Source organism: Drosophila albomicans, chromosome 2L (assembly GCF_009650485.2).
Source record: "Drosophila albomicans strain 15112-1751.03 chromosome 2L, ASM965048v2, whole genome shotgun sequence".
In the NCBI taxonomy this organism is placed as follows: Eukaryota; Metazoa; Arthropoda; class Insecta; order Diptera; family Drosophilidae; genus Drosophila; species Drosophila albomicans.
In genome coordinates, this window is record NC_047628.2 from 22,034,962 (window position 1) to 22,055,588 (window position 20,627).

The 20,627-nt window shown below is 38.7% G+C and overlaps 5 protein-coding genes and 1 non-coding gene across 10 annotated transcripts in view; 3 read left to right on the plus strand and 3 right to left on the minus strand.

The window, feature by feature from the left end:
* LOC117564678 (neuropeptide-like 4) overlaps positions 1-10,847 on the minus strand; it is a 99,146-nt gene extending 88,299 nt beyond the window's left edge. The window contains exons 1-2 of one of the 2 annotated variants that reach the window (XM_052002759.1): positions 10,732-10,847; positions 10,491-10,655 (exon numbers count right to left, since the gene is read on the minus strand). In XM_052002759.1, coding sequence (XP_051858719.1) covers positions 10,506-10,655; positions 10,732-10,743 — 162 coding nt within the window. In that variant the 5' untranslated portion in view covers positions 10,744-10,847 and the 3' untranslated portion in view covers positions 10,491-10,505. Of the gene's footprint in view, positions 1-10,463; positions 10,656-10,731 lie in introns of those variants that run through there. The other variant, XM_034243544.2, reaches the window with a different exon arrangement.
* LOC117565314 (neural cell adhesion molecule 2) lies at positions 573-7,522 on the minus strand. 2 transcript variants are annotated; one of them, XM_034244351.2, is made up of 7 exons: positions 7,087-7,522; positions 5,138-5,395; positions 4,876-4,995; positions 3,724-3,855; positions 3,458-3,610; positions 2,222-2,710; positions 573-1,331 (listed from the first exon to the last, which is right to left on the minus strand). In XM_034244351.2, the coding sequence occupies exons 1-7, from the start codon at positions 7,133-7,135 to the stop codon at positions 1,138-1,140; spliced, it is 1,395 nt and encodes a 464-aa protein (XP_034100242.1). In that variant the 5' UTR covers positions 7,136-7,522; the 3' UTR covers positions 573-1,137. The 2 variants fall into 2 exon arrangements, with proteins under 2 accessions (XP_034100242.1, XP_034100241.1); XM_034244350.2 differs by having other exon boundaries at positions 5,138-5,398.
* A 2,329-nt stretch (positions 10,848-13,176) lies between the features above and the next one.
* On the plus strand, positions 13,177-13,736 carry LOC117564758 (neuropeptide-like 4). The gene is made up of 2 exons (XM_034243654.2): positions 13,177-13,289; positions 13,358-13,736. The coding sequence occupies exons 1-2, from the start codon at positions 13,278-13,280 to the stop codon at positions 13,544-13,546; spliced, it is 201 nt and encodes a 66-aa protein (XP_034099545.1). The 5' UTR covers positions 13,177-13,277; the 3' UTR covers positions 13,547-13,736.
* A 428-nt stretch (positions 13,737-14,164) lies between these two features.
* Trnaq-cug (transfer RNA glutamine (anticodon CUG)) lies at positions 14,165-14,236 on the plus strand. Its single transcript has one exon. It is a non-coding gene; the product is annotated as a tRNA-Gln (tRNA).
* Positions 14,237-14,699: 463 nt separating this feature from the next.
* LOC117564012 (dihydrolipoyllysine-residue acetyltransferase component of pyruvate dehydrogenase complex, mitochondrial) lies at positions 14,700-17,761 on the plus strand. Of its 3 annotated transcripts, none has more exons than XM_034242610.2 (7): positions 14,700-15,036; positions 15,499-15,683; positions 15,743-16,135; positions 16,287-16,456; positions 16,530-16,878; positions 16,942-17,044; positions 17,107-17,761. In XM_034242610.2, the coding sequence occupies exons 1-7, from the start codon at positions 14,900-14,902 to the stop codon at positions 17,234-17,236; spliced, it is 1,467 nt and encodes a 488-aa protein (XP_034098501.1). In that variant the 5' UTR covers positions 14,700-14,899; the 3' UTR covers positions 17,237-17,761. The 3 variants fall into 3 exon arrangements, with proteins under 3 accessions (XP_034098501.1, XP_034098502.1, XP_034098500.1); XM_034242611.2 differs by having other exon boundaries at positions 15,743-16,048; XM_034242609.2 differs by having other exon boundaries at positions 14,701-15,036; positions 16,239-16,456.
* Positions 17,762-18,053: 292 nt separating this feature from the next.
* LOC117564013 (retinaldehyde-binding protein 1) lies at positions 18,054-20,627 on the minus strand. Its single transcript, XM_034242612.1, has 4 exons — positions 20,476-20,627; positions 20,006-20,272; positions 18,444-18,905; positions 18,054-18,370 (listed from the first exon to the last, which is right to left on the minus strand). Exons 2-4 carry the CDS (start codon positions 20,243-20,245, stop codon positions 18,188-18,190), a joined length of 885 nt encoding a protein of 294 aa, XP_034098503.1. The 5' UTR covers positions 20,246-20,272; positions 20,476-20,627; the 3' UTR covers positions 18,054-18,187.

Consider the following 20,627-nt stretch of genomic DNA (forward strand, 5'->3'; position numbering starts at 1 on the left):
GTCAACAATCAGGTGGCAGCTAGTATATTAAGTATACGAACTATTTGCATCTTTATCAGTCAATATAATCGCAGATTCTTAATGCTGTGGCTATAAACAAATCTAAGAATATGTTGAAATAAGTAAACGCAGTTAAGGTTACATCAATACCGAAATTATTTCATACAATAAATCTATATAGTGACTTTAATCTTTTGCAAAGAATCACCTACAAGTGCATATCAATAAAATAGCACTTAAAAGCTGCAGAAAGTTTGCTACAAAAACACACACATTTTACACATTCAAATGAATTTATTTCCATATTACTCATACGTACCGTCGGCTTAACAACTAAATCGTTTATTTGCATTATCAATTTCGGTTTGGTTTGCTCTCATTTTGGAATTAAGCATATATAAATCCACATCTATTATTGATTTGGTTTGCATTTTCTTTGCTTTATTACACAATATTCAGTTTATAAATACTTTTATTTTGTTTTTGGTTTTCTTTTCTCATTGCATTTTGTATTCAATAACTTGGACTTTTTTGTTGTAAATTTCATCAAAGTGAGTTTTGTTGTGTGTGAGTGTGTGTGTGTGTGTTTGGGAAGATCTTAGATGCTATTTAAATATTTATTTAGTATCGCATGAACAACATTGATGTAGAGTTAGGCTAAATTTAGATTTAACTATCATATTACTCGTATAAGGTAGAGTTGACAATGCATATGTTTTTTTTTTTTGCTTTGTTTACTTTTGTTTTGTTTCGAATTTATCTATAGATTCTTTCTTTGTCTCCGCAAAATCAAAACCAATAGTTGTAGTCGATTAAACAAATTTTCATATTTGAAATGATGATGGGTATGAACAAATTCGTTTGCAAAGCAGTCGTCTCTCTCTATATAATCAGGGTTGGGGAGAGGGATAATCAATCGTAAGTGAATGGCACACAAAACTTTATCACAGAAGATACACACATAAACACAAGATGCTTCCAAAATATTCAGCAGCAATAACAGCAACAACATTAACTAAGGCTTCAGTTAACTTGGTTTTCAAAACGCGATAATTGATAATCAGTTTGTCGTAATAACGAATAATCAATAATTCTATAATCAATGCAAATAATTTAATGTTCTCCACTCCTACTCATTTAATACCACATCAAAGCGAGGCCAATGAACGATATCATTAGCAGCTGCCAGCTGATTGCCTTCCAGCTTGATGCCGTTGCAGTGGCAAATTTCCTCACCGTGCTCCAATCACTCAGACCAGCCAGATTACGGGATGCCACTCGCATCAAATACGTCGTGTTGCTCTTCAAATGTGGCACAATGAAACGATGACCTGCAACCAAAATAGATTGAAGCGATGCGTTAGAAAGTGATGGCAAATTTCACTTAATAATTGACTATTTAATAAAGTCTTCTAAGAATTTAAATATTAATTTCGTTGTCAATTTTGAAAGTTACAGCTGTAGAAAATAAATCCTTTAAATATATAGAATATTTACAGCTACATAGAATATTTACAGAATATTACAGCTGTAGAAAATAAATCCTTTAAATATATTTAAGAGTCTATGCCTTAATCGCACTTAATATAGTTTGGATACTATTTTTGAATGCAATATTTTGTTATCGATTTTAGAAGTTTTATTCTATATATAGAATATTTTATTCTTATAAAAATAAAATAGCTAACATCTTGATTTGACTTTTTCTTTAAAGAATACATTAGTTTTTTAACCCTTTCATGACCAAATTAGAATGGGTACACATAGAAAATATTTTCATAAATGATTAAAAGGAGCCCTAAGTATCTTTCATTCCGATTTTCGATACTCCAAGTCCTTTGGTATGTCCTTACTGCAATGTTGCCTTTTGGGTAACATTTTTCCATCCATATATATAAATAAGTACAAAAATGTAAATGTTATATGTAAAGTCAATGTGGGCAACAGTGGGCATGAAAGGGTTAAATTAGAAGACATATTTTACAAGTGTGAGTTATTTAAACAGATTGATTTAAGAGTCTATGCCTTAATCGCACTAAATATAGTTTGAATACTATTTTTCAATGCAATATTTTGTTATCGATTTTAGAAGTTTTATTCGACCAATCAGTTATAAGGAAATATCACAGAATATCATATAGATTGGCATTAAAATGAAAACAGAACACAATCAAAATATAGCTGACAAAATGGGAAAGCAAATCATTTGGGAGTTACTCACCGCGATGGAAGGAGAAATCGCGCTGTTTGGCATGACTCCAGTTACCAGCACTGTATTTGAAATCACTCTCGCTCATGTAGGCGACGCGATAGCCAAAGATTTGCATCTCATCGGTGGCGTTGGTCATGCGAGGCGAGCGCAGATCGAGCTCGAGAGCGTCCGGATACAAACGCTTCAGCTGAATGCGTGTGGGTCCAATTGGCTTGATGCCCGTTCGCAGTTTAATGATGCGCTCCAGCATGCCCAAGGGATTGGCCACCTTGCACTTGTAGTCGCCAAACTGGCTGGCATTGCGTATATCCAGCTGCAGTGTCGCCCCATAGTCGGCCATGAAGATGCGATGATTGAAGCCCACGATGCCCTTGCTGTTATGCAGCCAGGTGAACGATGGCGGTGGCTCTCCCATTGCATCGCAGCTAAGGTTAACGGCGCCACCCACATAGGCGTATTGCATTGGCAACGTTTCGTTGTATGACCAATGGGGTTTATCTGCAACACGGAGTGAGAGTGTGAGAGAGAGAGTAATGGAAGCTTTATTGCACCCGCATCAAGGATTCACTATTTGCCAGTGAGAGAGTGAAAGAGTGAGAGGGGGGGAAAGTGCAAGCAGCCCAGCCAGCACTTTGTCCCCATCGTTGTCTTAGGCAAATCCCCCAGCTGAAGCCGCACACGGCACATCAGTTACACTTTTTGCACAGCGCCACAAGCGAGCTCCATTCAAGCGTAAACTGATGGCACATTTTAGCATTTCGTCCTCTCTCTCTCTCGTTGTCGTCGACGTCACTGGGGCTCATTGAGGTTTATTGCTCAGGAAATGCAAACATATATATTGCAGCATTTCAACAGAGCTACAAATTAGTTTCGGTTCTGTTGCCATTGCCTGCTGTTTGCTCTTGCGACAGACGAACGGACAGACAGACGGACAGACAGACAGACACGACTCTCGGTCAGCTTTGTATTGGAGTGCGGGTTGGGTTACTTTCAGTCAATAGTCGAGAGTCATTAGTAAAATTTTGACGGCAAAGCACAGCTCAATTGAAAGCGACGCTGTAATCCTATAGCACTCAAATGAATGCAGTCAGTGATTAAACGGGTGTTGGTTGCTTTATAATGCACGTATATGTATATCAAGTATACGTCATGTGCTGCGCAATAATTAAAATCAGAGCGGAGAACTCTTAATCAACTAATCATTAACTAAACACTTGCATCTTCAATCGCGTTTCTATCACTTACGCTGTATCCTTAGCAGTATCGTTATCTGATCCGAATCGGAAAATGTGGGCGTGATGCGCATGGCGCGACATGTGTATTCTCCGGCATCCGTTTGACTCACATTCCGGATAAACAGTCCGTCCGACAGGCGTCGATGCTTCGTCGAGTTCACAGCTACACAAGCGAGTTAAGAGTGAAGAATGAGAGAGCAAAGAGACCAAATTGTTTCAGTTGATTTGGCAAATACAGTTTGCGTTTGCCTAAACTGTTGACTGACGACTACTCACTGTTTATGTATTCGCCATTGTGCAGCCAAGAGACTTCCGGTGCTGGTTGTCCTTTGACATAGCAATTGACCAGCGCATCGCGTCCTTCGCGCACTGATTGCACCAGCTCCGTCTTGTCAAACGAGATCTTCTCTGTGTTTTATTTTGAGTAAGAGAAAGACCAGAAGGAAATTGCTCAATTGTGTCACATTGTGTCAATAAGCAGTTTGCAATTTGCCAGCTTAGCTTGACTTTGCAGCTGATTAAACATATTACTAACAAATGTGTGTGCGGACTTTAACAGAAAATTTCACAGGCAAAATTGCAGCTGCCTGATAAGAGATTTGCATAACAAATGCTGTGAATTTTAAATATGCCAACCTAATATAAGTAAAGTCTCAAAAGAAATAGAATTATTTTTGGTCTTTGAATTGACAGAGAAAAGAAATTTGCATTTCGAAATATTATCCAAGTGGAACTCTACTTTAAAATTGTTAAAATATATCTAGTTTATATTCAATATATTCTCATAGACTTGAACTAAGGAAAGTTAAACATTTGAACTGCAAGTTGTTAAAATAGTTGTGTCATATCTCAATATAATATATTTGTTCTATATTATTATGTGGAACCTGTTTAGTATCTAACAAACTTATTTTGACAATAGTCAATTAAAACTTGACTTTTAAAATCGTTAAAAATATGACTAGACTGATGCCAATATATTTCAAAAGTTTTATTGACTTCAGCTAAAGAAAGTAAATCAGTTTAACGCCTATAATAAACCTACATAATTTATATTTATTGCTCTTTTCATTGTGTGGTATTTTTGTCTAGCTTAAAATCATTAATAATATAACTATCTTAAATTTATTATATTCCCACAGTTTTATGAAGCTAAAGCTAGTAAATCAGTTGAACTGCAAGTTGTTGAAATACACCTATCATAAATCTATGTAAATGTGGAACCAGTTTGGAATCTTACATAGTTATTCATGCCTTTCTATTTTTCATACACAGCTTATTACATCTATGCCATAAATAAGTATCAGCTTGTAAGAAGAACATTTCCATCTACACTTGAAACACTTGCAAGCCTACACACACACACTCAAACAAACACACAGATACTGTTCAGTATAAATATGTTTTTGCAAAGATAGTTGAACTTACGATTTACGAGTAGCTCAAATGATTTTGTTGGTTCCCGTGCAGCGGCAGCTGGGTCCATTTCACAGGTCCAGTTGCCCTTATCGTCCAGTGAAATATGCTCAAAGACGAGAGCCAACAGACCTAGACAGCGTGAGTGAAAGGGGAGAGGGGAGTTGATGATTCAGTTTGAGAATTTGCACTCTGCACTGGCTACTTTAGCATAACTTATAGCATTTATGTTCCGTCTGTCTGTCTATCCTCTTTGTTGTTGTTGTCTGCTTACCCGTCTTCTTCTCGATGTGGACACGTCCTTTGGTATTCTCACGGGTCTGGCCACGGGGATCACGCCACTTGGTGTCGATATCCTTTTGTACTGTTTTGCAGAAGATGATGAAGGAGTCATTTACAAAATGCGTTATTGATGGCGTCGATGGCGTCAGCGTGAGTGCTGATGGCGGTGGCGGTGGCTGAGACGATGCCAGCATCTCTCCGGCACCATCTCCAACGGCCATCGATGGACTCTCAACTCCGATAACTGCAGCTGCTGTAAAAATGTGCATTAAATTTATCACTTGCCCATCGTTGTACGAATAGTTGCAAATATTTTTAACTCTCTCTTTGCACCAGCAAAACAAAAAAAGAGAAAGAATTCAAGGAAAAAACGGGAAAATTACAGCAAAATATTAACTGGCAACTATCCCCTCGATGGGTTCCATAAAAAAAGGAAAAACAGCTGTGCTCGGTTTTCTATTTGGCTTTCCTTTGATTTAATTACAACTGTAGATGGAAGCAGATAGCTGAGGAAAATGCACAAATCTTTTATGTCTGCACCTTTTTGTGTTTTACGTAGTGTTTTTTGTTTGTGCGAAATCTCGATGCCTCTTGCCAACTTGCCGAAAACATTTCAATACCAACTTTGAAAAGAAATGCCACTCTTTGAAGCTTGACTCATTATCTTTCTTTTTTTTTGCGTATCAAACAATTTATTTACAGACATTACGCAATGTTTAGTGAATTTCAAGCATAATTTAATAAGTTTCATGGAATGTTTGTTAACAATTTGTTGGTCATTTCACATATACATATACATATATACGAACAACAATTCCCAGCACGCGATGTTACTTTCTTATTTTCTACCCTCACCACGCCCAACAACACAGTCTGTAGCCCAGAGGCCACTTTTTGCACAAAGCATTTTAAATTGAAAATAAACATTACCATACAAAAAAGTATCTCGATTGCTAGAGAAAACTTTGAAAAACTACAAAATTAAATTACCCAATTGTTTATGTGAACTTATAGAGCAAGTTTATGTAGTTAAATCATTGAGTAAATTTAATAATTTAACAGCGGAAGAAAGAAAGCTTAAAGGGAAAAGCGCAAAAACTACTTTCGCCATGGCAAATGAGTGAAATAACCTTTTCGCATAAGTGACTAATGGATAAATTTTATGACGTGGCAAATAAAGGGAGTGGACTAGTCTGGACATTGTTGAGCCGACTATTTTGTTTTTTTTTTTTTTTTGTTCTGTTGCGCAGAATATTCGCATTATTTATGGCGTAAGGTAGTGACTAAGATATGCATAGCTTTTAATTAGCGTACTAAGTTCGCTTGATGTATATAATACATATGATAATCCTAATCAAACGAATACAAATATTTTGCTAATTTAATAGGTAATTACCACAACTAGTAATCAACTTTCTAAATAAATAAATACTCAAACTCAAGCGACTTGTTGTATTGTAATCAGATATTCAAGTAAGCTAACAGCCACAACAATTATTAAGTTCTCTAAAACAGATTTCCCAAAACACAAAATACATTCGCCTGGTTTTAAATCGGATACTAACGAAGAGCAAATGCAACACACAAATGTTGAAATATGAATGTACCGGATATTAAATTCTAAAAGCCAAAATTGCCAAAATGTTTCAGCATCAATTATTTTAATTGTACTGAATTTGGAAACGACAGACTGCAGCGTAGAGCAAATAACAAACATTTCTTTCAAATGCATGTCGTATACACAATATTTGTGTTGCGCCCCAAAAGTATGCTGCACTTTTTTTGTTGCTTTGTCAAACATGCAAGACGAAAAGTGAACTTTCAATCGAAATTAAAACTATTTTCACAAAGAACATTTGTGTAAATATTTGTATATTTTATATTTATTACTAAAATGCAAATATTGTTTAAACACTTTCGATATTAGGAACAAATGCTCACCATTTCTGAACAACTGCAAGAGACAACATAATAATATGAAACTATCCATTGTATTGATACGATTTATTAATGTTATAATCCTTTAATGGAGTTGTGATGTGATTTGCTTTAGTCTTGAGTAATCCTAATTTCAGTTTAGTTTCACTTCATAAAACTTCACAAGTTGTTTTGGGTTTATTCTTGAATTTTTCTGGTTAATTACTTTCGCATAGCGCACAAAACACTTTTGTTTTCACTTGCAGGATAACGACACATGACTGCGACTGCGACCAAGTAGACAGTTGACAGTTGGCCAACACGAAGGCTCACGAGCAAAAGTAGTAGTAGCTTTGGTAGCAGTGGGAACAACAACAACACTTTCACTTTGATGGGCACAAATGTATGACATCAGCGCCATGGGCAACCATAGATCTAGTGCCTCGAACTGCGACGGAGACTGAGATGTAGACGTACATGGAGACTGTAGCTGACGCTGAGACTGAAACTGAGACAGGTGCAACGGCAGGGGCAGGGACATTGGGACTTTGGCCATAGACAGTGGCTGCCTCAGTGGCACCATCAACATAATCATTTTTTTGTTTTTTGTTTTTCTTTTGCCCCCTTTGGGCTTGTGAGCTGTTTTCTGGCAGTTCCTTCCTTTTATGTTTTTTTCTTTTCAACTACAAGTTGTTTTTGTTATTATTGCTGCTGTTGCACTACGCGAAATCGGCAACGAGAAAGATAACATTTCCGGCCACATATCCTTTAGTCAGAACTGTTTTTGTTTTGCTTCGTTTCTTGTTTCATGTTTCTCGAGTCTCGTGACTCGATGACGTCCTTCACACTACGTTCACATTCACAAATATTACGTATATTGCTCGCACTCGGCGGACTAATGATAATAATAATGTCCAATGCGTGTGACGCGGTGCGTGATCCATTGTGAACGAGTGCCAAAAATGAACTGAAGCTGTAACGACAGGACACGCTGTTCGTTGGCTTACGAAGCGCGAAGCAGGATAAACGATACGCGAACTTCGAGTTCGCTGTATTGAATTTCGTTTGTTTTTTGGCGCGCTCAGTTCAAATCACTGCGAAATCAGAAATTGCACTGAAGGATATGCAGCCGTATGCCTCTTATGGAATCCTCAATTTCCGTTCGACTCTTCGTGGGCAGCACGATTTCATTTGAAGAGGAAGCTCCAACTTCGTCGCTCCACATTTATTACATTTTTTTGGTTTTTGGCAATGTTGACCAACATCCTGTTGGCTGCAATATGTTGCTAGGGGTAAATTTCGTAATGGTTTCGATAACGGAAAGCTGGGGAAGTTCACGTGTTTCCTTGTGTACTAAAGTGTGATAAAATAGCACATCCTAGCATATGAACGTATAACAAGAATTACAAGGGCTTTGCTACAGTAGAAAAGTAGCATAGCGTAGTTAACGCAATTATGATAAAATAGCACATCCTAGCATATGAAGAATTACAAGGACTTTGCTACAGTAGAAAAGTAGCACAGCGTAGTTAACGCAATTATAACAAGTAAGAAAGCTACAGTCGAATGTACTCGACTGTGAGATACCCGCTACCCATTTTGAATAAAAGCAATATATTTTGCGGTATTATTCTCAAAATATACCGAATATACTGCAAAAAATACTAAAAATATACCAAATTGTATATGTGGTATATCGATATAGTACCGCATTCAAAATATACTATAGACGGCACAATATACCAGATTGTCGGCCAAAGCAACTCAGACCCCTAGTAAGTAGGCGTTTTTGCCCATACAAAAGTATTTCTTTAATAACTTCCACAATTTTTGTCTGATCGCAACCAAATTTTCAGGGATCATAACTACTATAGTTATTACTGTATATACTAAAATTCGTAACTCTAGCTTTAAAATTACGCTTGTTATTCGATTTTTTTGATTTGCAGGGGCGGAAGTGGGCGTGGCAAAAATTTAAAACAAACTTGATCTGCGTGCAAACATAACAAATGCTGTCGAAAAAAATTATAGCTCTATCTCTTATAGTCTCTGAGATCTAGGTGTTCATACGGACAGACGGACAGACGGACGGACGGACAGACGGACAGACGGACATGGCTATATCGTCTCGGCTGTTGACGCTGATCAAGAATATATATACTTTATAGGGTCGGAGATGCCTCCTTCTACCTGTTACATACATTTCCTGCCGGCACAAAGTTATAATACCCTTCTACCCTATGGGTAGCGGGTATAAAAACAACTTACCATGCTTTGCGTATAACACCAAGTTTAAGTTTTAGTACCATAATTGTGAGTTGTAGTACACTTTGCGTTCAATAGCAAATAGATGGCGTCGTATATGTAATTCAATAATTGGACAATAGATGGCGGTAGAACTTTTATTGCAATTTGATAAGTAGTTCCATAAAGATGCATGTAAAATACAGTAATTTGTATTACAATTACTATAGAAAGCTTTTTAATCGGCTCAAAGTTGTACGCCTTTTGCACTTGCCTTATCATGTTCATGCTTTCAGACAACACTATAAATAATCAATCGCTATTCGATTTTGCTGACAGTAGTACAAGATTTGTTTTGAATACAACATTCATAATGTTTATTAAGTGGTCGCGAGTTTTGCTTTTTATGATCATATTAACCCTATTCTTCCGCCCAAGTGCAGAGCAAGGATTACGTATTGCCCTAGGAACATCTTGTATTTGTCATGTAAATGGGATATGTCTGCCGAGAGCTATGTGCGGATAAATTCATGAAAAACGAATAAAAAAATTAAACTATTATATATATTTTGAATATAATCAATACGTTTTTTTATTTTCAACCGCATTATCGGGCAATTTATCGATGACTTTTATACCGCTCCATATGGCGCCATTTCAAGAAGTTCCAAAATCGCGTAGTTCCAGATACTTTCGGTAGAGTGCGCTATGATCGTTGGAGTAGTTTATCGAAAATTTCGATATTATTGTGAGCGCAATTTCATTCATTTTTGAATATTTCAATGTTTACTAACCGGAATTTAAGTGAATGACTGCTGATAACCCGGTGTGTTCTATATAAGAGCAATATATAAAACATTGCACTCTTATCTCATTATCGGCAATGTTGTTTTCCCAATCCAGGCCTTGCAGCGGAGAGCAACACAAAGAATCGCGCTGTAAGCAGTGCACATTCGCAATGCTTCTAAAGTGGAGGTACCTGCTCTGGTTCATCCTATTGAACCTATTATGTGTAACTGCACGCTACGCGACTAACCTGGATAATAGCGAGAAATCAATTACCCTTGGCACCCATTGCAGTTGTGTTGATCTGAGTGGTCAATGTGTTCCGATAACACGGTGTAGATTTTGAATAAATAAATAAACTTGTGGAGAGCTTGTTTTTTGAAATGCAGACAATGTGTTTTTATTATCAACGTTTAACCATAGTAGACATATGGCGAGGCATAACCCACAGCCGGGTAGCCAGCGGAGTAAAAGAATTGAGGACTGGGAGCGGGATTCGGTCCGGGAACTGGAGCAGGCACAGCCACAGCCAGAGCCAACAAAGCGGCGAGCAAAAGGAATACCTAAAAAAAAACAAAATGTGGATAAACCCCAAATAATCGTGGTGATTGCGACTTGATGAATGCGTTGTTTCCTCACCAGCTTCAACATGGTGATGGAAAAGATTTCTCAGCTATCTACTTGGAACGCACACAGAATCAAACTGCAGTTGATGTTTGATCGAATTCTGGCTTTTATAAGCGACCCACTGACAAAGTGAATGGCAGCGACATTCCCAATTCCCAATTCCCATCTTGACATCATCGCCAGCGTCATTAGCACACGGTAATCGGGAGACGGCGATAAGCTGCTTAGCTGCCTCCTTTCCACCCTTCAACCTGCAGTCCTCCCTCAACCCATTGTGTGGCGTCATCATCGCATCGTTGCAATGTCGCCTTGTTGCCTCTTAATATTCAATCTGCATTCGTTAGACGAGTTATAGCTTCATTTTTTTCTCTAACGACTCACTAATAGCCATCTGAATGTGAGCATGTCGCTCCATATGCGAATCGTTTGGTAAAAAAAAAATATATATATATATATATATGTACATATAAAGAACATATAAGCCCCGCGGGTGCTTTGTGCCAAAAAAAATATATATTGTTTCTTAATCCGGCTCCATTGCACAATTGATATGGAGCGACGTCGTCATTTGCCATCGTCTCTTTGTTTTTTTGTCAACTCACTTGCTGCGAGTTCTCATATTTTTCTCGTTATGAGTGTAATTTGCTGGGTTTTGATTGATGCCACAGTTTGTTATTATTTTATGACAAAATCAGCAAATCATTTACTCACAAAAAGCTACCTAAATTATCTATTTCCCACACTCTATCACGCTTGCAAAAACTTTAGGCACAATGGGTGTGCCGGCAGGAAATGTATGTAACAGGTAGAAGGAGGCATCTCCGACCCTATAAAGTATATATATTCTTGATCAGCGTCAACAGCCGAGACGATCTAGCCATGTCCGTCTGTCCGTATGAACACCTAGATCTCAGAGACTACGAGAGATAGAGCTATAATTTTTTTTCGACAGCATTTGTTATGTTTGCACGCAGATCAAGTTTGTTTCAAATTTTGGTATGTACAATAATATTTATAGTAATTGTGATTCCTGAAAATTTGGTTACGATCAGATAAAAATTGTGCAAGTTATTAAAGAAATACTTTTGCATGGGCAAAAACGTCTACTTACTAGGGGTTTTAGTTGCTTTGGCCGACAATATGGTATTATATATTATGCCGTCTATGGTATATTTTGAATGTGGTTCTATATCGGTATAACAAAAAATACCATTTGGTATATATTTAGTATTTATGTATTTGTTTTTTTGGGTATATTTTGAAAAAAAAAAAAAATACCGCAATATTTTGCTTTTATTCAAAATGGTACTTGATCTGACAGGAATATAATTTCAAAGGGTTTAACTTGAAAGGGAATTATAGTATAAGTTCTCCTTTTCTCTCCGAAAGCAGGAAACCGTTACAAACAAACAATTACAAATAAAATAAAATTTTAGCCCGATTTGTTTATTAAATAATCAATTGCAATATTAAAGTGATTGTATTCATTAGAAAAGCATTTGTAGATATTCCATTTAATAAGTTTTTATTTAATTACCCAAAAAGTGTTTTAAGTGGTTATATATTTTTATAGCGTTTTTGCTTAGATTTTCATTGTAAGCTTTGTTTATTTTTTGAGTATTTATTTTTGAAAATCATTTAATACGATTTAATACGGAAAAGTAGTTTGAATCACTTGGTGCACTCTTTTCAATAAGGTGCTAAATTAACTGCGTAGTAAAAACACTTAATATTTTTTCACTGCATTTCAATTAAGATAATTAAATAATTAAAGTGAGCAATGAGTTCACCAAGTGCTTACGATATTCCCTTTTATTTTCTATTGCAAACTTTTAATAACCATTTTCTATTCTGGAATTATTTGAGCTTCTGTTTTGATTCGCAAATTGAAATTCATACGTTCAATCATTTATCACTTTAATGTCTTCGAAATGTGGCGAGTGAAATAAGAGTGAAATAAGCCTTTGCTTAATTAACATGCAATTCGCATAGCGAAATTGTGTCTGATCGCAAGTACCAAACAAAAAACAGTAATCACTTTGAAGGTCAGTTCATAATACAAAAGAGTGAACACCAATACAGAGAAGAGTTCTCGATTGTGGATTGTGGAGAAGTGAATGCTAAATGCTTATTCGTATACGATAGTTGCCAAATCATGAGTTGGCGATAAGAAGTCATTAGAATGCGAGAGATACTTACTGTTCTGCTGTTCTGCCCGGCTTACAAAACTATCAAAACAAAAAGTGAGATATATTCAACGCATGCAGAACATTTAATACACTCACGCAAACCTGTTTTTTAATTTTGTCACACACCTGTCGAGAAAGGTAGAGTACTCTGTGCGAAGGGTATGCGAATTTTGGGACAACCAATTAGAAGTATTATAAATGTGAACAAAAGTCGAAATTGCGATGTCGATTTTCGTCGGTTGGTCATCATACATAAGTCATGAGCATCAGTTTAGAGTATAAATAGCCGGCGTATCTGGTCAAACAGCATCAAAACATCAAGTGCAATTGTTTCAATAACAACAACCAAAACCCCAAAAAACTACCAAAATGTTCAAGCTGGTAAGTTCGCAAGGATACGAAAATTCAAGAGAAGAGTCGGGCTTTAATTCACTAACTCTTTCCTTCAGCTCGCTGTCTTCTTCGCCGCTCTCTTCGCTGTTGCCCTCGCCGTGCCAGCACCAGCTCCAGCTCCCCGTGCCGCCCCCGTTCCCGTGCCCATCGCCAGCCCTGAGCCAGCCCCACAGTTCTACTATGGTGCCAGCCCCTATGCTTACTCTGCATACTCTGCCTACTCGCCATACTCGTATTACGGCTAAGTGCTAACGGCTTATTCTCACTACGACTAACTAAAGGCAATTACCAACACTGTGACTGTGACCCGCAAATGGATTCGTGATAATGGACATGGAAACAAACGCGCGCTGGCAATTCTAATTAGGATTTTTAGTAATAAATGCTTATGAAAAATGCAAAAAAAAATCAATAAAATGTGTTTAAAACTTTAAATGGTCATTGATTTTTCATTACGGTGATAACGATAGTGTAGGATAGTGTATTAAATTGCATAGCTTAATTGTATTCTTAAATTATTTACAATTTCAAGGCATTGTGAAAGAGTCTTAAGGTACTGGGTTCGACACCGGGTGATGTCAAAAATAAGACTATTCAATTTGTAATACGCTTTTTTTAATTGTGTATTTCAATTATTAAATTTAACAACATTTAACAATTTTTGAATGCCAAACTGTAATAGTAATTTCTACGAAAATCAATAATTTAAATATTAGAGGTAAAATGTTAGTAAAGTGAAGCTGCAGATTCTTGTTTTTGTTTTTACATGCGAAAACTTTCTCTTTTACGCATTTTACGTTTTGTAGGTAGCAAATCAATGCTATGTTACACTTTATGTATTTCTGGATGACAAACTAGCATGTGGTTCCATGGTGTAATGGTTAGCACTCAGGACTCTGAATCCTGCGATCCGAGTTCAAATCTCGGTGGAACCTGATTAGTAATCAACTTTTTTATTATTCTTTAGTTATTCTAATACTAATACGGTTAACACAAATTCTTTAGTTTAACACTAATATGAATTTTTCAAATATATATTTGGCTTTGGCTTGTATTGATAGCAATAGATAACGGCATGCTAGCAGACTATGTACAGATGCTGTTAAAAGTGCTGTTAATAACATTTTTTCATTATTAATTGCCATCTTCAAAACGTAGGCGGCAGCTACTTTTCTTTTTTTTTACAATATCTTTTCATACAATACCAATAACCGCTTAACATAATTTAAAAATTCAAGAATAAGCAATTTAATACATGATAATAAGGCGAAACTGCGATTAATCGAAACGCAAATCGCTTAGTGAGGAGCAGCAATGTTGTTATGACAGTCGAGAGGAGCATTTCTGTAAACTATTTAAAGGGCTGCACAGCAAATGAACAGAGTTGTTTGACGTAGTAAGTCGTGACCTAGTGGCGTTAAATAAGGTCGGCTGCTTGCAAACCTTCGGTTTAAAACTTTTCGACTTATAATTCGATTCGATTTACTTATCCAAATTACGAAAACGCATTCGCGATATTAATTTAAACTCATTGGTATCATTTAAGCGCGTCCAGGCGACAGATAATTCCACATCGAATAAATTATAAAAAGACGAGAATGTTGCGTTCATTGAGTACAACACGAAAAGAACTCGGCGCTCTACGCGCTGTCTTCCTCCGGTCTCAGGCTGTGCGACGTGGGGCCAACTATGGAGTGCGTGCTCTGAGCAACACCTGTCATCTACAGGCAAACAGGTAGGATGTGCTTACAGCGAAGATAAATTGATTGCTGCACAGCGTTGAGGTTAGAAACTTGTGTGTTGTGTAATATTGCAAATGCCAGAGGCTGCATTTGCCACCCCAATCAATGTGGGCAGCAGGGTAGCGAGTGGCGGTGGCGGCGGCGGCGGCGGCGGCAGCAGGTGGCAGCAATTTGCGTGCGTGTATGCGTGTGTCCAGTGCGTGATTATCAAATCAGCGTCGCATGATGGCTCTGATTAACATTAGCGTTCCGTTGATAAGCGCGGCATGTGTGATATTTTGTCTAACATAATTCTGATTGGTAAATCAACTGCAATTGTTTACATTTTGTGTGTGCGTGTTATCGATAACATTAACAGTGATAGCAACATCAGCAAAACAGCTTGCTGTCAGCTGATCTGTCTACCGTCTCATCAATTACTTCAGCAGTACAAATTGTTATTTTGCTGATTGCAGCTCAACGTTGAACAAACCGATCCTTAGCAAACCCCAAGTGCTGTCGACATGGGGCTACAACTTTGCCCGTTCCTACGCCAGCCTGCCGGAGCACATACGCGTACCTCTGCCCGCTCTGTCACCCACAATGGAACGCGGATCCATTGTCAGCTGGGAGAAGAAGGAAGGCGACAAGCTTAACGAAGGTAAACAGTTTTTTTTTTATTTATATGCCTTGATTATTGACTGTTTTACTGCTTTGCAGGCGATCTGCTGTGCGAGATTGAAACTGATAAGGCTACCATGGGCTTTGAGACTCCAGAGGAAGGTTATCTGGCCAAGATATTGGTTCCCGGTGGCAGTAAGGATGTGCCGATTGGTCAATTGGTTTGCATCATTGTGCCCGACGCGGAGAGCGTAGCTGCCTTTAAAGATTTCCAGGATACCGGAAGTGCACCAGCTGCTGCACCAGCAGCCGCTGCTCCACCCCCACCAGCGCCTGTGGCCGCTGCCCCAGTTGCCGCCGCAGTTGCACCACCACCACCGCCACCACCAGCTGCCGCACCAGCAGGTAGTCCAGCACCCCCAAGTGGCGGTCGCGTCTATGCTAGTCCCATGGCCAAGAAATTAGCCGAAACTCGACAGATGCGCTTACAAGGTTGTTATCACTAATCCCCATATCCTGCTGTGTGCATGCAACACTGCCATCACTAATGCTCCATCGTTCTTGTGCGTTACTAATATCCCAAACTTTTGTGCAGGCAAAGGTTCTGGTGTCCATGGCTCACTTAAATCTGGTGATCTTGCAGCCGCACAACCAAAACCAGCACCCGCCGCCGCCGCTGCGAAGCCAGGAGCTCCTGCTGCCTTCAAGGACATCCCACTGACCACTATGCGTTCAGTGATTGCCAAACGCCTGCTCGAGTCTAAGCAAAATCTGCCACACTATTACGTGACTGTCGAATGCGAAGTCGACAAGGTGAGTGTCGTTTAGCAGGAATCATTAAAGATCGTCTTTTCACATTTTCTATTTACTCATCTTTTTCTTGCAGCTATTGAAGCTGCGCGCCAATGTGAACAAGAAGTACGAGAAGGAAGGCGTTCGTGTTTCCGTCAATGACTTCATTATCAAGGCAGTGGCAACAGCTTGCCGCAAGGTGCCCGAAGCGAACTCGGCGTGGATGGATACTTTCATCCGGGAATACAGCGATGTCGATGTCTCAGTGGCCGTATCCACAGACAAGGGCCTCATCACTCCCATTGTCTTCAGTGCCGATCGCAAGGGTGTCGTAGAAATCTCGAAGAGCGTCAAGGAGCTGGCCGGCAAGGCGCGCGATAACAAGCTGCAGCCACATGAATTCCAGGGTGGCACCATCTCTATTTCTAACTTGGGCATGTTTGGTAAGCAGCCATAGATTAATAGTGTATAAAGCAAATATCTAATGCATTCTAAACGACTTTCAGGTGTCAACCAATTCTGCGCTGTCATCAACCCCCCGCAATCCTGCATCTTGGCCATTGGCACCACAACGAAAAAGCTCGTGGCGGATCCCGACAGTCTCAAAGGGTAACTGCAACTCTTACTTATAGGCAGTTTCTTATTATTATATCGTTTGTTTTATTTTGTAGCTTCAGGGAAGTTAATGTTCTGACCGTTACGCTGAGCGCTGATCATAGAGTGGTCGATGGTGCCGTGGCTGCCGTTTGGCTGAAACACTTCCGTGAATTCATGGAGGATCCACAGACAATGATACTGTAAATGAATCACCTCAATGCGGATCAGATAGCTAGGAAAGAGTGAAGCCACACTCTGGAGAGTGGCATTTACTCTGTCAACATGCCATTCTGCTGCTGCCAAGCATAATAGCTCCTGGTTCATATAACGTCTGCACTTTCGATGTTATATATAAAATATTGTATATTATTTTTTTAAAATTGGCTTGCTGTCCCTATAAGAATCCACGTTGTGCGTTTTAAAGTCGATTTGGCACTAACTTGGTTTTTAAATCTATGAAACATAAATAATAATGTGTAATGTAGTAAAATTGATCGTACATAATAATAATAATCGATATTATTTACATACTCGACACGCCAACGAAATACAACTCAAATCAGAAACTCAAATCCCATTTATAACACAAAACACACCGCTTAAGCAGCCGTTAAAATTTTTGTTGACTAATAATTTTGTATGTGACACTTCATATTATTTTAGAGGAACATTGCAATACCCCAAAAACTGTTGAATAAACAAATTACAATGTAATCTATTTTAAATTTATACCTCGACTTGGTTTTAAATGTTATCTAGATATCGTATCAATCATATTACAAGTTTGATGTAGTAAAATCAATTAATTATTGTCGATATAAAAAGGAAAAGTGCCTGGCATATCATGAATATCATGAATTTAGCTTCATCATGCCCTTGAACAAGTGTGAATTCTGGATTAGATAAATTTTGTGATTGTGCGCAGGTGTTTGAAGAATTAAAATTAGTTATTTATAAATATTTTTATGCAATTAGTGTCTGCAAGAAGCGGAAAATTTTTGACCAATATTCAAACGCAATATTTATGGTTTATGTATTATGTAACTAGTTTATTGTCAAGTGCTAAAAACTAATCAAGAATGTATTTAAACTTAGGCAAACGTAACATAAGCGTACATTAATTTATGTTGGGCTGGCTGCCCTTGGTTAACGTCTCTACCACTTGGCCGGGCCCAATTCACTCCAGGTGTTCACATACTCGGATTGTTGTTCGAGAGCAGGGAACCACTCAGCACCGCCGTAATCGATGGCAGGCAATGTGCCCTTGTAGTTGGCAGGCAGCACCGAGGGATCGATGAACTTGTGCAGGGATTTCATATCGCTGCCATGGAAGTGCATCTAATTATATAGAGAGAAAGATAGAGAGTTAAAAAAAGACCGCAAGGTTGTGAAATGAGCTTGGCAAACTTACGCGCTTGTTCAGCTTCTCCTTGACGAAGGGCTTGAAGAGCGTCCAGACCATGTTGAAGATGAAGGGCTGCTTGACAAAGTGGACCTCCTTCATGCGCAGCGGCATTGCCTCCTGGATGAAGGTGAGCAGACGCTTGGAGAATGCAGGCGACAGAGCCTTCACCTGTTTCATGGCCAAGCCATCGAAGTCCATTATGCAGACAACGCCACGCACTTGAGTCTCCTCCTCCAGCTGGGCGGCAATGTGAACCATGTACAGCATGCGGAACATCTCATCGCTGGGCACAACAGCGGGATCCCACAATTTGCCACAGTTGACGATGAGCATGCGTCGTCCCTTCTGATCGCAGTTCTTCACCACATTGATGACGCTGCCCTTGATGAAGCGCTCCTTCACCTGCTCCACCTGAAGGCCGTGCACCAAGCTGGCGTATTCCTTGCGGAAGTTGGCGGTGCTTTTCATCTGTAAAAAATATGGTGGTTAATTTACGAGCCGCTAACTTTTAAATTTGTGATAAGGACTGTTTCCACCTGACCATTGGACGTGTCGTAAACATGAAACTTATGCCATGATAAAAAGGTTTATGATCGCATTTTATAAGTACGAGTAGCTCCCATAAGCCACGTCATGGTCAACAGCCGCAGAAGCAACCGAAGCAGCAGCAGCCTTAAACATTATGTATACGCCTAGTTATACATAGTCTAGTACTATATGTATTGAATGGGAGTCTGCTTATCGCAAGTGTTTTAGGTTTCTGTTTTTGTTGGAGAGAGTTTTGTTTGTATGTGTATGTATATGTGTGTGTGTGTGTGTCAGCGAGTTCAAAAGCCTATCAATACGAGAATCGCAATCGACGGGAATCGTACGTTCGACAAACTGTAATCGGCCTAGCGACAATTGCTGCTGCGCTCATTCGAGCGATTCCTTTGCAGTTCTTTTCTTTTCATTTTGTCTTTTCTTATTTTTTGAGTCAGCCAGCAGGTTGAAGACCCGGCCTGATACTGCAAGCAAGTGCTGTCAATATGTCTTATTTGGGATCATAAGGTGAACTGCAGGCCGATAAGGCAATCGAATGTTTTCTATACATACATATTGTTATGTGGGTGGAGTGAGTGTTTGTATGGATGCAATGCAGATTGTGTTTCGATTAGTTTGATCTGTCTAGTCACTATAGTATTATTCTGTTTGATCTGTCTAGTCACTATACTATTATTTAGACTACAATGTTGTGTCTCTGAAGACGATGCATTTCCTTTAGCTTAGGTAACAACAAATTAAAGTCTGACTGGGAACCATTTTCTAAGACCGCAACCAATTGCAGGATGCGGTCAGCTTGTAGGTCTTTTTGTATGACAATGTGTGACAGGAATGTAAAATGAATCATTATTACATAATTACGTTGTGGCTAATGCAAATAAACTAACATCAAATAAGTGATTATTATGAATAACTATTTTATATGATTAAAAACTATATTCTGATAAGTTACAAATGATGAAGCGTCTATCAAACCTCACAAAGCAGATTATTATTTTCTATTATTATCAATCTTATGTACGAACCTTTTCCAATGCGCTCTCCGGATAGAAGTGGGCGGCGCGCAGGAAAACGGTGAGGAACGCATCGTCGTCCTTGTAGTTGATCTCTGGTGTCGCTTTGAGCAGTTCACGCAGCTTGAGGATGGCCTCAGCCTTCACCTCCTCCGTTTCGCGGAGTTCCGTGCGGGCAATTTCGACAGTTTCCGGCTTGAGGTAACCTAAGCGGAGGTGGAAGGCCTCCTCGCTGATATCGACAGTGGCCATTTTGTGTGGAATGGAAATGAGTAAAGCCTGCGTGTTACAGAATGCGTTTCAATTAGTTATCTCCACATCATTGTTTTATTGTTTCAAATTTTGTTTTCCCGAACACTTTTATGCAATTTGAAGTTCCGAAAATTGGCATCGAATTAAGCCGTAAGCACAAACGCAAAATTCGAAATGTTGTTTGCAGTAATTTCGTGTAATAAGTCATGCCTTTGACGATTATTATTTACCTATGGGCGTGAGAGATGTGCAACGGCAACAAGTATGATATTTGTTCCTGTTTGTGTACTTATATTTTATATATTTTCTGTAGCTCTAACGGATTTCAATCGCGTTCTGGCTCTGCCTGCTCACGACTCGTACGTTTTATACCAACTGAATT

What these genes read in the sequence shown, in the direction of transcription:
- LOC117565314 (XM_034244350.2), bottom strand. Translation starts at nt 7,135, where the DNA reads ATGGATAGTTTCATATTATTATGTTGTCTCTTGCAGTTGTTCAGAAAT. An exon ending in ATTTGAGCTACTCGTAAATC is followed by an intron (nt 3,856 to 4,875) that starts GTAAGTTCAACT and finishes AATAAAACACAG; the next exon opens with AGAAGATCTCGTTTGACAAG. An exon ending in CGATTTCTCCTTCCATCGCG is followed by an intron (nt 1,332 to 2,221) that starts GTGAGTAACTCC and finishes TTTTGGTTGCAG; the next exon opens with GTCATCGTTTCATTGTGCCA.
- LOC117564012 (XM_034242609.2), top strand. Translation starts at nt 14,900, where the DNA reads ATGTTGCGTTCATTGAGTACAACACGAAAAGAACTCGGCGCTCTACGC. An exon ending in TCGACAGATGCGCTTACAAG is followed by an intron (nt 16,136 to 16,238) that starts GTTGTTATCACT and finishes ACTTTTGTGCAG; the next exon opens with GCAAAGGTTCTGGTGTCCAT. An exon ending in TTCTAACTTGGGCATGTTTG is followed by an intron (nt 16,879 to 16,941) that starts GTAAGCAGCCAT and finishes AACGACTTTCAG; the next exon opens with GTGTCAACCAATTCTGCGCT.
- LOC117564013 (XM_034242612.1), bottom strand. Translation starts at nt 20,245, where the DNA reads ATGGCCACTGTCGATATCAGCGAGGAGGCCTTCCACCTCCGCTTAGGT. An exon ending in CGGAGAGCGCATTGGAAAAG is followed by an intron (nt 18,906 to 20,005) that starts GTTCGTACATAA and finishes TATTTTTTACAG; the next exon opens with ATGAAAAGCACCGCCAACTT. An exon ending in AGGAGAAGCTGAACAAGCGC is followed by an intron (nt 18,371 to 18,443) that starts GTAAGTTTGCCA and finishes CTATATAATTAG; the next exon opens with ATGCACTTCCATGGCAGCGA.